General features: G+C 36.8%; 1 protein-coding gene across 1 annotated transcript; it reads right to left on the minus strand.

Moving 5' to 3' along the window:
- Positions 1–1,060: 1,060 nt before the first annotated feature.
- LOC139852738 (uncharacterized) lies at positions 1,061–2,355 on the minus strand. Its single transcript, XM_071842072.1, has 3 exons — positions 2,295–2,355; positions 2,043–2,104; positions 1,061–1,945 (listed from the first exon to the last, which is right to left on the minus strand). The coding sequence occupies exons 1-3, from the start codon at positions 2,353–2,355 to the stop codon at positions 1,061–1,063; spliced, it is 1,008 nt and encodes a 335-aa protein (XP_071698173.1).
- Between the last annotated feature and the right edge of the window lie 15,830 nt (positions 2,356–18,185).

Below are 18,185 nucleotides of genomic sequence, written 5' to 3' on the forward strand. Positions count from 1 at the left end.
CCGACTCAAATCAGAAAATGGAAACAGGATTAAAAATTCGATAGCAGGTCACCAAATTATTTTCGGATCTTCATCATCGTATATCCTATCCTTACATCACCTCCCATTCAAATCAACGCCATATTCATAATCATAATCCTAATTTAATTATTATCATAATCATAAACATCTCATCATCGTGTATCCTTATCATCAAATCTTTTATCATCATGAATCATTGAGTTCTTGGAATAAGATTGAAAGAAAAACATATATATATATATATATATATATATATATATATATATATATATATATATATATATATATATATATATATATATATATATATATATATATATATATATATATAAAGCAACCTGTGTTGCAGGTTTGTTAATCAGTAAAAACACCGATACACTAAACTAGTAGCAGCCCAACAGATAGGAGAAAGGAGACGGCCCAACATCTAACACCAACTCAATCCATTTATTTAATCATCAGCCCACTAGTTCACAACATGTTTAAGAGAATGAAAAACAAAAAGAACCGTCGGTGGTGGTGTTGTTGTAAATAGATAAAGTTATGCAGCAGCCCCCACTTTCATTAAACTAAACTTTCGACTTGTTTGTTTTGGGAAACACATAGGATACCGCATGTTCAGCATCCCTACTAGTTACATAATCATTATTATTATCGCATTATATCCCAAAAAATTCCCTTCCTCTTCTCCGAAGCTGCATTTGGCCAGCTTGAGCTTCATGTTGATGCTTCGGAGCGTGTTAAACATTTCGAGTATATCAGCCAACAATTATTCTTCGGTATTGCTCTTAATGACGAGGTCGTCAACGTATGCCTCAAGGTTGCGCCCTATCTGCTTAGCGAATGCTGTATCGATAGCGTGTTGATAAGTAGCGCCCGCATTCTTTAGTCCAAAGGGCATCTTAGTGTAACAGTATATCCCTTGGTCCGTGTGGAACGCGGTTTTCTCTTCATCCTCTTCCGCCATTTGTATTTAGTGATATCCTTTGTAGGCATCCAGGAAGCACTTGAACCAAAAATCGGCAAGCGACTCTACTTTCTAGTCTATTTCTGGCAAATGATAGTTGTCTTTGGGGCAGGCTTTGTTAATGTCTTTAAAATCAATACAGAGCCGCCATGTTCCATCCGACTTGGCCACCAGCACAGGGTTGGCCACCCATGTCTGGTAATTCACCTTGCGCAATATGTTGGCCTTGACCAAGTTATCCACTTCTCTGCGCAACCACTCACTTCTCTCTGGGGCCATTGTCCGCTTCTTTTGCTTAATTGGGGTTAAATTGATGCTGGCGCGGAGGTGATGCTGCGCTATCTCTCGTGGTACTCCAGTCATGTCAGCATCGCGCCAACAAAACACGTCAGAGTTGGCGATGAGGATGTTCCTTAATTTTTCCTTAGTCTCATGTGTAAGGCTCCTTCCTATTTTTACCTTCTGTTCCGGATACTCGGGATTGACTATAACCCACCACTCATTTACGCCCTTTTCTTCAGGAGTAGCGCTACCCTTATCAGTAACAGACGTGCATAAGGTGTCCAGCGGCGTTGACTCGAGGGTGGAAACTCCTTGATCCGTCAGGAATCGAACCATCCCGTGAATGGTGGACGGTATAGCGCCAAATTTCTGAATGGAAGTCCTCCCCAGTATGGCGTTATATCTAGAGTACGAGCGCACAACGCAGAATTCTATACTTTCAGTGGGTTTCTTTGATTTATCTCCGCTGTCTCTCAGCTCCAGCTTCAATTTCAAGATTCCGATAGGCCACGCTGATTCTCTGGAAAATCCGGATAAAGCCGTAGTCGGAGGTTTGATGGTTCGCCTCACTGTTGTGGGTAGCTGTCGCAAGCAATGCTCGTACTTGATGTCGACGCTACTGCCGTTGTCTATGTGAAGGCGCTTAACGCCATGTCGTGACTCTGGCAGATATCCCTATACCACAATTGGTGCGCGGGAAGTGTTAAATGTCTGAATGGCGGGGAATGATATCTCCGTCATCCTCGAGCTCCCGTCAGCGCTAGCTTTGCACTTCGTTCCTTGCTGCGGTAGGCAGTTGGCCATTGAGCGCATCTATTTTTTCGCTACAAGTGCCTGTATAGAAAAAATAAATGAGAAGTGGACATATAGAAAAAAGATCAAATCAAAACCTTTTAACTTGTATGTCCCACGAATGGCGCCAAATGATCAAGCATAGAATAATCTGGTCGGGTTCGGTCCATGCTTGACATCAAAGAAGGGGGATTTAAGGGTCAATTGGGTTTAACTCTCCGGTCCGGAGTACCGTGATTAACCGCTTGCGAGATGAGGATCTCAACATGGGTGGTTAAAGATAGACCCACCATCGGTGGGTAGACCGGTCATCGATGGCTCGCGCGAGGTTGTAGGGTTTATGTTCGAGGTGTAACATCCCGCGTTTTTCCGTTAAATTATTTTAACACCGTCTTTTTTTTTTTAAAAATAATATCCCTCGTCACCTATACTCGTGCACTTCGTTAACTAGTGTTCATGATAATCCCGTTACTCGATTTTAACATCTCTCGTTAACTTGCGTTTTGAAAATATTCGTTTGGTTATTTCCCGCACCCGACAACAAACTTGAGGGACTAATCTCGCCACTCGGGTAAACTTGGCTAACTAGTGACTCCTCACCACCCCACACTTCATTTCACCATCTTCTTCCTCTTTTTCTTTCTTCCTTTTCTCTCAAGAACACAAACACAAAATTCATCATCTAATTTTGATCTTGGAAGCTCACAACAAATCTGACTACATATTCTTAATCCTCTCGTCATCCTCTACGATTTGATACTAACTTCATCGATTTTGGGTAACATTTCTAAAACTCTAGATTTCTCAAATTCGTGTTTTTGACTTGATATGTTGTTAGTTAGTGTCTATGGCTCGTGTATAACATGAATATATGATTTGTATGCTCGATCTTGATGTTTTGGTGTAACTAGCTTGAAAATGAAAAGTGTATGCTTAATCTTTGATTTTGGATGATGAAATGTGTTTAGATGTTAATGTTTGTGTGTTCAAAGTGTTAGTTACTTCAATAGCTTCGTTTTGGTGTGTTGATTGACATGAAAACCTTACATTAACATGATTAGTGATTTTGAGGTTTGGTTAGGGTTTGACAACTCTTAAAACGAACTTTTGATGCGTTGAATGCTTATTAATGTTATTAATAAGTGTTTAGTTGTATTACATGTTTCATTACCTTCAAAACGGCATATCATATGTATAAATTGGATTCCCGAAACTTGAATTGCAATTGATGAACTTGAAACCTTGTTTTGGAACGTTTAACGAACTTTCGACGAGATTTTTGTTGTCTAAAATGATAAATTTGATTTAGGAAATGTATCTAGTTATGTTCCTTGTCGAAAGAGCTTTCCGGTGATATAAAATACATGTCTTGATTGTTTGCGGATCATAAACTAGGATTGATTGAAGTTTGGCTCGTGCCTTGTGTTTTCTGCAAACAGGACCTGTAAGCCTTTTGGGACGCCGTCCCAACCTCCTAGACGCCGTCCCACCTTTTGAACCTAGACGCCGTCTAGGATATCAGGACGCCGTCCCACCCTTCATTGTGGGACGCCGTCTAGCCAATTGGGACGCCGTCCCATTGTCCTAAAACTGGCTGTTTGGGTTGTCTTTTGACGTAAAAATGTTTGCTATGCTACGGGCCTCCGATTAACATGAAACTTGGCCAACATACTCATATATGATTATATAACTTAGAAAAATTGTCGGATACCCGACCCGACCCCGTTGACTTTGACTTTGACCAAGTTTGACTTTTAATCAAACTTAACCAAATGGTTGTGTAATCGTTCTAACATGCTTTTATACTTGTATCTTGCCTGAAACATGACAACTTGATTCGCATGCTACATTATTGAGTCGTAACGAGCCATAGGACTAATTGAACATCTTTGACCTATCGTGTTTACCGTTATTGATACAAACCTATTGTTTAGGTCAAGACTAGCATTGTTCTTTGCACACGTTTACTTGTTGAAGTACTTTATTAACTCTCGCGCTCAAGGTGAGATCATAGTCCCACATTTTCAACAACTTTTATACTTTTACATCGTGGGCTGAGAAAACATATACTTTGTTACATCTTGTACTACTTACTTTTATGTTTTGAACACAAGTGTGAAAACAAACATTCCACGTGCTAGTTAGAACAAAAATGCCTCAATTCGATTATCATTAGTTACACTTGCAGGGTGTAAGCGAGAACTTATATTGTGTGGCCATACGGGTTTAACAAACCCTCATTCGGACGGTTCGCTACCGTTATGTGGATGAAATATATTTTTGTGTTTTAGTGTGGGTTCTAGCACTGTGTGATGGGGTAACGTTGGTTAAGTTTTGATAATTGAGTGCTCGCGTATAACAACACTTTTGGAATGCAAATGATTTGGATAATCTACGTTATGGAAATACAAAATCTTGTGGTTCAAAAACAACGATTAATACTTACTAAACCTATGATTTCACCAACGTTTTCGTTGACAGATTCTTCTATGTTTTCTCAGGTTTTGAATGCTTAGTGATACATGCTTCCGCACTCTTTTGATACTTGCTTGGATGTCGAGTATACATGCATTTTGGAGTATCTTTTGAACTTATTTAAACTGTGTCGCATAGTTTTCATTTGTACTTATAACGTTGTAACTTAACTTGTGGTCAAATATTCTTTGTAAGCTTTGAAACAATCTTTACACTTGAATGGATGCGACATATTTTGGGTCAAACGTCTGTTTTAAAGACTTATGACCAGGTAATGGGACCTACGTAGTCGACGCCGTCACTTGACGATTTGTGGGGGTCGCTACAAGTGGTATCAGAGCTTTGGTTGTAGGGATTTAGAGTTCATTTGTGTCCACCCCGAGTCATAGGGTACATAGGTGAATCTAGACTACAACCGGCATATAGACTGAAGTAGGAATTACTTGACTATTTGTGCATTTATACTCGAACTCTTCTATCATATCTAACTCGTATTCGATCTTGATCTTACGTTAATAAATTTTGTTGACGCGCCACCTTGACTTTATGAAGTAATGTTAAATGCACATGAGAATCAGGGTAATATAATTTCCGGGATTATATTACGGTGATTCACATGGACGTTCCGACATTATGACTTAGAGAATTTAAGGCGAGTCAAGGAAAATTTTCTCTCTATCCTTATTCCATGCCACGGTTAGTATTATTTAGAATACTAACCAATGATATTCTTGAAGGAACAATGGCTCGTCGACGCGCTCCTCCCGAAACTCCCGAACAAGCCCTCCAACGTATGATAGCCACCGCCATAGGTGCGGCTATGGCTAGTATCTCCTCCGACATCAATAACAACCACAACCACAACAACCATGGAACCGGTAATTCAAACGAGGGTTGCTCCTACAAAACTTTCATGGGGTGCAAACCTCACACCTTCGATGGGACCGGAGGACCGGTTGTGCTCACCCGATGGTTTGAGCAAACAGAAGCCGTTTTTAGCATAAGCGGTTGTCGGGACCAAGACAAAGTCAAATATTCCACCCACACTTTTGCCGGTATCGCCCTCACATGGTGGAATACGTATGTGCTGTCGGTGGGTATCGATGAAGCTCACACTCTCTCATGGGCCGACTTAAAGAAAAAGATGATCACCGAATACTTCCCGCGCGAAGAGACCCGTAAGCTCGAACACGAACTAAGAACTTTAAAAGCGGTCGGGAATGACCTAAAGGCATATAATCAACGATTTTCTGAGCTATCCTTGATGTGCCCAAACCTCGTGACCCCCGAACCTCTAAGGGTTGAACTTTACATGGATGGTCTTCCCAAGAGCATCAAACAAGGAGTAATGTCATCCAAACCCAGTAATCACCAAGAGGCCCTGAATATGGCCCGTCAATTGATCGAAACGGTAGACGAGATTGAAGTGCCGGCACCTAAAGCCGAGGATGAGTCGGGTGACAACAAAAGAAAATGGGAAGCCCCCCAATCGCGCAACTACAACAACAACTTTGCCAAGGAACCTCTCACCCCCGTCGGCAAGAAAAGTTATGCCGGGACACGACCTTTTTGCAACAAATGCCACAAGCATCATTTTGGTGAATGTGGCAAGCTAATTTGCCATCGGTGCCAAGGTAGTGGTCATATTGCCAAGTATTGTGGAAGTACCGCCCCCGTCACTCAAAAGGGGCCCGACGCACCAAAGCCGAGTATTTGCTACAAATGTGGCCAATCGGGTCATTTTAGGAATGAATGCCCAAAGAATAAAGCAAAAACCAACGCGCGCCGTTGAACTTACAACATCGACACCTAGAATGCCCGAGACGATGATGGACTAGTCACGGGTACGTTTCTTCACAACAAACCGTATATTTCATACTTATTCGATTCGAGTACCGTTAGATGTTTTATAACCAAAGGATTTGACTCGTGCTCTTTATATTCCACCTCTTTCCCCCAGATACTACTTAGACGATTTAAGTGACCAACGGAAAAATATTGTGTGCCTATAAATTCTATCGGAGGATATGCATTAAGAAATTGGACTCGACACCTATAGAACTAAGGAACTCAAAACCTATTCATTAAGGAGATATTGTTGCCCTACATTTATGTATAGATTATTGTGAACTAAGAAATTTTCGGTTGAAAACCGATACCCTCCCCTTCGCATCCATGACCTCATGATTATTTGCATGAATCACGCATGTTCCAAATCAACCTCCGTTCCGGTTATCAATTGGGGGTTAAGGGAGACGATGTCTCCTAAGCCATCTTCCGAACTCACAACGTTAGTTGTAAATCTCTCTTAGTACCGTCGATTTATTTAGGACTCCGTCCGTATTCATGAACCTCCTAAACCACGTATGCAAACTTATCTAGACAAATCTGTTATCGTATTTAAAGATGACATCTTAACTTATTCAACTAAGTTCAATTTTCTAGACTATGATGTTAATGGTCAAGGCATTACAATCAATCTCGAAATCAAGCCATATGTAATCAGGGAACTCTCCCAACTCAGACTTGTATTCGTAAAAAAAAAAAAAAAAAAAAAAAAAAAAAAAAAAAAAATCTTAGATCTCACCGGTTCTTACCGAAAATTCATTTCTGACTTTTCTCGTGTTACACGACTTTAATCTCTCCGCGATCGAACCTTGAGCGTGATTCTTCACACCAACATTTCTAGCTAAATTCGTACAACACCAGATGGGACTCAAATATGGAAATATTTCTACTTGAACGCCGAAAGGCATACTCTCTCGTCTCAAAAATCAACATAACTAAAATTCGTTATTTTGCACGAAGAATTCGAATACTAAATTGTGGATCCGATCAATTTTCTCGTTATCACGTACCACACTACATACCTATGTTATTCCACCGTTACCGTCTGATATTACTGGAATTTAAGATAACACACAATCCAACGATACTTCACTCTTCTTTGACTTAACGCCCTTGCGTTGCTGATAATCGTCCAACCATTATTCAACCCCGAACTATACAATTACGTGTACTATCTCGTTTCTCTTTCAGACTTCATTTTTTTTTTACAACTAGAGGCACGTTATGGCAACCTCGAGATGCAAGCTCATCCTATTCTAAGTCCTCATTTTACTCCTATCTTTATCGCTCGCATTTCCGTTTAAGGAAACTCCTTGTAACATTTCTCCATGGATAGAGAAACTCCTTATATTACATTAGTATTCGCCACAAGGGTGAATTGTTCTAACGAACATTTTCGAACCCTAACTAACTTGTTCAAACGTATATTAAGAGATTCTATTCCAACACGGTGCATCTTTGTCAATTATCACGTATCGAAATACTCGTTTCACTTCTAGTTTTGCAAGAAACCTTGGAGACCCGCTTAGACATGAGTACCGCGTACCACCCACAAACCGACGAACCGAGCAAACGAACGATTTACGTCTTGGAAAGACATGTCACAAACTCGTATTGTCACCTTTAGTAGATCACTCTTACAACAGTAGATACCACTCGTGTGTTCACACGCACTTTCCGAAACCCTATATGACCGCTAATGTCATACCCCTGTTCATTTAACCAAAGCATCAACCACCGAAATCTGAACTCCATCAAGAAACAACAATTGAGATCGTTCAAGTCCGAGAAGGGCTCGAGACAACCCATTGTCGCCAGAAGAGTTATACCAAACTTAGATGAAAACCTCACCAAACCCAGTGTGTAACCGCGTAATTTTGAGAAACCGCACCTTGGAAGGGTGTGATCCATTTTGGGAAATCGAGAAAGGCTATACCCGCATTATTGAACCTTTTGAAACCTTGGGGCGTATTAGAACCGCTTCCTACCGTTTAGAACTTCCGACTCAATTAAGTTTCCGTTTACCCTACATTTCGTGTAACAAACTTAGAAACGTGTCCTGCGGAACAGGAACGTGCAATCCTGCTAGATACATCAACTATCGATGACAAACTACTCTTCATAGGAAAACCAGTTGAAACCGGGGATCGTAAAAACCAAACCTTAACACAACGTGAAACCCTGACTATCCAAATTCATGAGAACACGCAAGGACGTACCTACACTTATTCATATCATGAACAACGTAAAGTCTCGAGTAAGAGATATCGACTACTACTTCCAACTAAATTTCGGGACGAAATTTCTTTTAAGGTGTGGATAATGTAACATCCCGCGTTTTTCCGTTAAATTATTTTAACACCGTCTTTTTTTTTTAAAAATAATATCCCTCGTCACCTATACTCGTGCACTTCGTTAACTAGTGTTCATGATAATCCCGTTACTCGATTTTAACATCTCTCGTTAACTTGCGTTTTGAAAATATTCGTTTGGTTATTTCCCGCACCCGACAACAAACTTGAGGGACTAATCTCGCCACTCGGGTAAACTTGGCTAACTAGTGACTCCTCACCACCCCACACTTCATTTCACCATCTTCTTCCTCTTTTTCTTTCTTCCTTTTCTCTCAAGAACACAAACACAAAATTCATCATCTAATTTTGATCTTGGAAGCTCACAACAAATCTGACTACATATTCTTAATCCTCTCGTCATCCTCTACGATTTGATACTAACTTCATCGATTTTGGGTAACATTTCTAAAACTCTAGATTTCTCAAATTCGTGTTTTTGACTTGATATGTTGTTAGTTAGTGTCTATGGCTCGTGTATAACATGAATATATGATTTGTATGCTCGATCTTGATGTTTTGGTGTAACTAGCTTGAAAATGAAAAGTGTATGCTTAATCTTTGATTTTGGATGATGAAATGTATTTAGATGTTAATGTTTGTGTGTTCAAAGTGTTAGTTACTTCAATAGCTTCGTTTTGGTGTGTTGATTGACATGAAAACCTTACATTAACATGATTAGTGATTTTGAGGTTTGGTTAGGGTTTGACAACTCTTAAAACGAACTTTTGATGCGTTGAATGCTTATTAATGTTATTGATAAGTGTTTAGTTGTATTACATGTTTCATTACCTTCAAAACGGCATATCATATGTATAAATTGGATTCCCGAAACTTGAATTGCAATTGATGAACTTGAAACCTTGTTTTGGAACGTTTAACGAACTTTCGACGAGATTTTTGTTGTCTAAAATGATAAATTTGATTTAGGAAATGTATCTAGTTATGTTCCTTGTCGAAAGAGCTTTCCGGTGATATAAAATACATGTCTTGATTGTTTGCGGATCATAAACTAGGATTGATTGAAGTTTGGCTCGTGCCTTGTGTTTTCTGCAAACAGGACCTGTAAGCCTTTTGGGACGCCGTCCCAACCTCCTAGACGCCGTCCCACCTTTTGAACCTAGACGCCGTCTAGGATATCAGGACGCCGTCCCACCCTTCATTGTGGGACGCCGTCTAGCCAATTGGGACGCCGTCCCATTGTCCTAAAACTGGCTGTTTGGGTTGTCTTTTGACGTAAAAATGTTTGCTATGCTACGGGCCTCCGATTAACATGAAACTTGGCCAACATACTCATATATGATTATATAACTTAGAAAAATTGTCGGATACCCGACCCGACCCCGTTGACTTTGACTTTGACCAAGTTTGACTTTTAATCAAACTTAACCAAATGGTTGTGTAATCGTTCTAACATGCTTTTATACTTGTATCTTGCCTGAAACATGACAACTTGATTCGCATGCTACATTATTGAGTCGTAACGAGCCATAGGACTAATTGAACATCTTTGACCTATCGTGTTTACCGTTTGTAACGACCCGGAAATTTCCGACCAAATTTAAACTCTAATCTCTATATGGTTCCGACACGATAAGCAAAAACCCTAAAGTTGACCCGCATTTTTTTCGATCGTTCTATACTTATAAGATTAATATTTACATAAATTAAAACTTACCAACATGATAAGTAATCCAAATTATCGAGATTTATATTTCCGAAAAGAGTTTTACACAACGTTTGACCGTCTAGTTTGACCGACGATATCACGAACTATACAATATATGATAATTATACGTTTGCGTATATATATGTATATATACATATTTAACATGATTAATGAATGTTTTAATATCTCATTTTGTATTAATAACAATAAGTTATAAGTATATTTTGAAACTACTAACTTAAGTTTTCAAAACGATAACCATACGTAACGTTATTTGACTTAAATACTTATGACCTATAATGTTTATACATATATCGTATAAGTAATGTATTTAATCACTTTTAAAGACTTAAATACATAAAACAATATAAGTGTATTCACAAAAGATAGCTATATTTGAATCCTCATTCCATTTTTCACAAAATCTCTATACGTATATCTAGAGTATTTGTACTCGTATCATACCTAGCTTCTATACGTATTTACTATTGGTATATACACATCAAATCACCACCTAACCAGCCCTTGTTACTACCCTAGGTATAAGGTAATTGCTTTTGTATTATTGTTTGACAAATACATAAGATTACAAACTAAAATTTTGTCATGTTATCCTTAAAGATCACATTTTTAGGAGTATATATGTATCATCATTTTTGATTCATTTACTACTTCAATTTCCTAGCTAAAACACACACTCTTTCTTACTCTCTAAACTCCATAACAACCCAGCAAAATTCTATAAAGATCTAGCTTCAAAAACCATACTAAAACACCATAAGAAAACCATACAAAAACATTTCAAGAAAACCCTCCAAGAACACCAACTTACTTCCAATCTTTCATCCACTTCCAACACCCTTTTGATTCTAGCTTCTTACTTCTCTCTTACAGCAACTTCATCCAAGGAACTTAAGGTAGAATCTATGTTCATAACCTTATTCGATTCATATATATATAGCTATCATATTTTGTGGTATACAAGTTTAACAACAAGAACATAGTTTGAATGTTTTCAAACTTGTTTGCAAACTAAATAGATCCTTCTAACTTAACTTTTAAAATACTTCAAGACCTGTAATATAACTTATGTATATGCTAATTTAACAAGGTAAAACTTGGTTTTTCAAAGTATAAGTATTTTTAGAAAAATGGTCATTAAATGATTTTGTGGTAACAAAAATGTTTAACTTTATATGTTTCACTAATGTTTCACTTATGCCGTATGATTTTGAATACAAACTAAGGTATTTACAGTTCATAGTCTTAAAGAGGGACTCGATCCAAGGAGATGGCAAGTTGAATCAACGAAAACGGACTTGTAACGAAGAAACTATGACCGAAACAAAATTGGTTATCCAAGACTTAAATGACTTCGGGATTCATTGGAAAAATTTACATAAAATCACATACTTCTAAGATAACATGATATTTTATATATATGTACTCATAATTCAATTTTATATGGTTCAGGATCACCCGTAAACAATACGAGAAGATTAATCATAAGATCCCATGATTGTACGCAACACGTCATTTGACAACACCGGTACTTTATGTACGCAACACGTCATTTGACAACACCGGTACCGTGGGTCAAGATTAATCTCGACCAATACATATACGATGAGGGTTTTATTTATTTCATTGGGGGTTTATTAAACATCTAAATATGAACCATTAAAATTGAATTACTAACAACGAACTGCTAACTACGGACTAAGGAATTATTCAAAGTATTAAAAGTATAACAAGTATATATATGTGACGTTTGTTTAAAAAAGAAAAGGTATTGATATATTATATATGGATAGGTTCGTGATATCAACCGGAAGACCAAGTCAAAAATATATATATCTTCGAGACAACAGTGAGTATATAGTCCCACTTTTAAACTCTAAATATTTCGGGATGAGAATACATGTATTTTATGTTTTACGTTATGGACACAAGTAACTGAAAAATATATTCTACGTTGAGTTGTACCACTGGCATACTTCCCTGTAGCTTGGTAACTAATATTTACAGCGGTATTGTAAACGCGAATCCTGTTGATAGATCTATCGGGCCTGACAACCCCAACCGGACTGGACGACCAGTATTCAACGGTTGCACAGTACTTCGTTTTGCGACTACACCTTGGTACGGTGTAGTAAGATTTCATATTAAAGGGAATATGCGACGTGATTAAATGTTAAGTATGGTTACCAAGTGCTCAACCACTTAGAATATTTTTATTGAAATGATTATATACGAAATCTTGTGGTCCATTGTTATAACGCTGCTAGCATCAAACCTATATATCTCACCAACTTTATGTTGACGTTTTAAAGCATGTTATTCTCAGGTACGAATTAAGTCTTCCGCTGTGCATTAGCTCATGTTAAGGATACTACTTGGGACCATTTAAGCTATGATACAAGGACGTTGCATTCGAGTCATTGAAGTTCATTAAAGACTATTGTTATGAAAATGGCAGATTAGATCATTTGGTTGTTATAAAATGTTAGGCTAATATGTCAACTCTCGATGTAATTATAGATTGCCTTTAAGAAATAAATGCAACGTTTGTAAAATGTATCATATAGAGGTCAAGTACCTCGCGATGTTATCAACTATTGTAATTCGTTTTTAATCTATATGGACGATGTCCGGATGATTAGTTTCGGATCCTTTCAGTTGGTATCAGAGCGTTGGTCTTAGCGAACCAGGCCTTGCATTAGTGTGTCTAACTGGTAGTTGTTAGGATACATTAGTGAGTCTGGACTTTGACCGTATCTACCTGCTAAAAAGTTTTGCTTATCATTTCTAGTCGGAAACCATCTGCTTATCATCCTTAGGGAGTTGCCTGCTTATCATTCTTTAGTCTAGACACGTCTTACTGCATCTAGTGCATCGATAGTGTATAGACAAAATTCATATCCTAGCGTATCTATTACTATAAACATTGCCCGACGAATTTCAAAGATTCTCCGTAATTCACGGGATTTCGGTATTATATATACATATGAAAATTATGTATTGAAGAGTATCAAACCCAACTCCTATAATCTATTCCAAACCAAAAAAATTCATTTCTCCAACTATACAAGATGAATTCTTCATCCAGTTCGAATTCCTCCGACTTCGATAGCTACGCCGACATGGATTTCCATTCGAGCTCCGAGAACAGCGTCACCGGAATGGATCAACCAATTTCCCATCATCTATTCTGGATGAACTGGGGATGGGTTCGTAATATACTAAATTTCTGGAGGCAAGAAGAAGGTGATCCATTTCATCCACCAAATTGCCCTCTTAACGATGAACCTGAAGCACTTACCGGCGAACCCATTCGAAACACCATTTTCTCGCTCATTTCTAGAGTATCTCGTCATGATTACATACTATCCCATATTTCAAATCTTGTTCATTCGCTCGTTCCAACCGTCAATCATCCCGGTATAATAGAAGAAGTCAACGAACTCCGTGCTCGGGTAGTGGTTTTGGAGAATATGGTGCGAAGGTTACAAACACCAACAGTAGCACCAGCAGTATAATCCGTACTACCATCGTCAATGCCGACAGTACCTTTATCACCCCAATCACAATCTCAACATCATAATCTGTATCTCGAATATCAACATCACACGACTCAATATCTGTACTTCGAGTATGATCTTCGTTCTATATATCGTTCTACATCGATTATCTTCGCTTTACGTATCGTATGACGATTATGTAATTTCTAAAGTCTTAGAGATTATGTAATCTAGAATTAACGATAAATCAAATGAGTTTATTATCTTATTGACTCATTAAATCTATGATTATCTCTGAAGAAAATATATATGCAAGTATATTTTCATAAAGATAGTAATTAAAAATTCCTTCGTACAAACTAATAATGATGAAAATATTTTAACGGGTGGGTAGTACCCGAGGAATATTTAGAATTCACATTAATAAGTTATATTGTACATTCTTGAATCTGATTCAACGGTCATTTGTTATTTTACTTACAACCATCGATATACGTATCCGTTCACCCCAGAATAACCATTTCCATTTAAATTTCATATTTGAATTTTTTTTTTTACCTATCCAAATCCAACAAGTGGCATAAAGAAGAAACATTGGACAATTAAAATGAAATAAAATGTTGATTATAACATATGAAACTAAACAATTCTTCAATTTTGCCACTTGATTTCATCCTAAACCTCATTTGTACTTCGACAATTATAATCCTCATTCAAATCTTTTCATGATTCTTGAAAACACCTCGATCGAGAAGTTGAACCAGCCGCACCTCGTTTACGGAAGAAAGATTTATGCATACAGTGATGCACCTGAAAAATTTTCGAAACCGAAGTTATAGTTAAAACGTATCCGCGTCGAATTCCTTATCATTCATTATCAAAAACAATCATACGATTCCTTTTCAAGAAGCTAATTTTGTCACAGCTCCACTTCGACTTCTCAGTGAGACTACTCCTATTATAATCTCGATATTTATACTTTGTCCTTTCGACGTTGTTACCGGAGAACCTTTTTCACAACATCATCAGCAGACGTACCAGCAACTCGTTATCTCTTTGGCGAAACCCGCAATCAGTATTTTGAAAATCTCGTAGAAATTCTCCCAGTTATACCGAGAACGACTATCCCTAAGAATTACATTTTTCGAATGTGAAGTTCTGAAAAACATCCTGGACTATGAAGTAGTTCTTGAAATGCTGAAGAAGCAGAAAAAAAAAACTGTAAACGACTTTAACAGTCAAAAGTTTAATGATGAAGTACATTGTATTGGTAAAGCTTAGAAAAAGAGGAGAGTTGGAACTGGAAAACGGATTGAGCAAAGTATGAAGGAGGATGTAGATAAATCACAAGAACTGAATCTGCTTTCAAAGGATTCAAACGATTCAGTGCTTGCTGAAACCATTAGTAAAAAAAAAACCTACCCCTTATCCTAAACCTTTCCCGATGATATTCTTCATCATCATCTTATCTTAGATATTATAAGATATCTTCATATCTTTCGTTATACATATCCTCCATATTTCTGGAGATATTCTCACAACTGTTCTTATCCAAAATCATGTATTTCTCCGTAATATCTGCGTTACAATATAAAAGAAACTGTGTTAGTTTCTAAGTTCTAAAACCTTCAAGTTTAAAATAGGAATGTTTTGAAGTAGTGTTGGGAACTGATACATGAATTAGTATAATATAATGAAACTTGATCAACTTCATTATATTACAGTAAGTCATGTTAAGTTTCTAATGGAATGTGATGATTCACAGTACCGTCATCATGTGCCATGTTACACGGCTCTTACATTCTATCAAGTCTCCAAACATATTAGAACGTATCACCTTGATAGTTCTATTTTTCCGGAATATTCGAGTAATTTAACGAATCAAGATCGTGCCATTACAATTTTATTCTAAAACCAATAGCTAGGTTCATTCCAAATTTTATACCTACGAATTCCGAACTATTGATCGCTTGACTCAAGGACGGGAAGAAGAAACGAAGGGACAAAGTCCCAAAATAGAAATTGGGGTATAGATCACAGCAAATAGGAGAGAATATTAACTATGGATGACAATGATTATGGAAAACAGAAGCAGGAGCATCGAAGTATAAGGAAAGATATCAAACCCAACAACCACCCAGAAACTACAAACCGTGTATATCAATACGTATGGCGACGTAAAGACACGGGAGAATTAGAAACATTATAATTCCAAGAAAATCATAAAAGTGAATAGATTCTTCTGGCGGTAGATGGAAGAGAAGAATGAAAGATATAAAAGTTAGAAGTATAACAAAAATCAGAACGGGATGAAGCATTTCAAAGGATACCTTAAAGTAGGAATTAAGGAGAAAGAGTAGAAGATGCGAGTTGTGAAAAATAAGGAAACGAAGGGGTGGATTTATAGTGAAATATCCGACAGAGAAATCGAAACAGATTACCGCATTAAATCAAAGAAGATTCTGATCGCCGAATAACCAAATCTTATTACGTAAGATTTTTCCTAAATCCCTTAAATCCCGGAAATCAATTCTAAACCACGTCATCGATTAAAAACGATTCCATATTTACTCATTTCATTTTTTTTTTGTGATAGCTTCGCTCGTGCGTCTCACATAACCAAATCGTTTTATCTAAATCTTTCAATAATGATAAAATTTCATTATTACCTCATATTCGTCATGAAAACATTCCTATGGTTATTTATGACAACCTCTACCAAATTTCGAGGACGAAATTTCTTTAACGGATGGGTACTGTAACGACCCGGAAATTTCCGACCAAATTTAAACTCTAATCTCTATATGGTTCCGACACGATAAGCAAAAACCCTAAAGTTGACCCGCATTTTTTTCGATCGTTCTATACTTATAAGATTAATATTTACATAAATTAAAACTTACCAACATGATAAGTAATCCAAATTATCGAGATTTATATTTCCGAAAAGAGTTTTACACAACGTTTGACCGTCTAGTTTGACCGACGATATCACGAACTATACAATATATGATAATTATACGTTTGCGTATATATATGTATATATACATATTTAACATGATTAATGAATGTTTTAATATCTCATTTTGTATTAATAACAATAAGTTATAAGTATATTTTGAAACTACTAACTTAAGTTTTCAAAACGATAACCATACGTAACGTTATTTGACTTAAATACTTATGACCTATAATGTTTATACATATATCGTATAAGTAATGTATTTAATCACTTTTAAAGACTTAAATACATAAAACAATATAAGTGTATTCACAAAAGATAGCTATATTTGAATCCTCATTCCATTTTTCACAAAATCTCTATACGTATATCTAGAGTATTTGTACTCGTATCATACCTAGCTTCTATACGTATTTACTATTGGTATATACACATCAAATCACCACCTAACCAGCCCTTGTTACTACCCTAGGTATAAGGTAATTGCTTTTGTATTATTGTTTGACAAATACATAAGATTACAAACTAAAATTTTGTCATGTTATCCTTAAAGATCACATTTTTAGGAGTATATATGTATCATCATTTTTGATTCATTTACTACTTCAATTTCCTAGCTAAAACACACACTCTTTCTTACTCTCTAAACTCCATAACAACTCAGCAAAATTCCATAAAGATCTAGCTTCAAAAACCATACTAAAACACCATAAGAAAACCATACAAAAACATTTCAAGAAAACCCTCCAAGAACACCAACTTACTTCCAATCTTTCATCCACTTCCAACACCCTTTTGATTCTAGCTTCTTACTTCTCTCTTACAGCAACTTCATCCAAGGAACTTGAGGTAGAATCTATGTTCATAACCTTATTCGATTCATATATATATAGCTATCATATTTTGTGGTATACAAGTTTAACAACAAGAACATAGTTTGAATGTTTTCAAACTTGTTTGCAAACTAAATAGATCCTTCTAACTTAACTTTTAAAATACTTCAAGACCTGTAATATAACTTATGTATATGCTAATTTAACAAGGTAAAACTTGGTTTTTCAAAGTATAAGTATTTTTAGAAAAATGGTCATTAAATGATTTTGTGGTAACAAAAATGTTTAACTTTATATGTTTCACTAATGTTTCACTTATGCCGTATGATTTTGAATACAAACTAAGGTATTTACAGTTCATAGTCTTAAAGAGGGACTCGATCCAAGGAGATGGCAAGTTGAATCAACGAAAACGGACTTGTAACGAAGAAACTATGACCGAAACAAAATTGGTTATCCAAGAC

The sequence above is a fragment of the Rutidosis leptorrhynchoides genome, chromosome 1, assembly GCF_046630445.1.
Source record: "Rutidosis leptorrhynchoides isolate AG116_Rl617_1_P2 chromosome 1, CSIRO_AGI_Rlap_v1, whole genome shotgun sequence".
Classification (NCBI taxonomy): domain Eukaryota; kingdom Viridiplantae; phylum Streptophyta; class Magnoliopsida; order Asterales; family Asteraceae; genus Rutidosis; species Rutidosis leptorrhynchoides.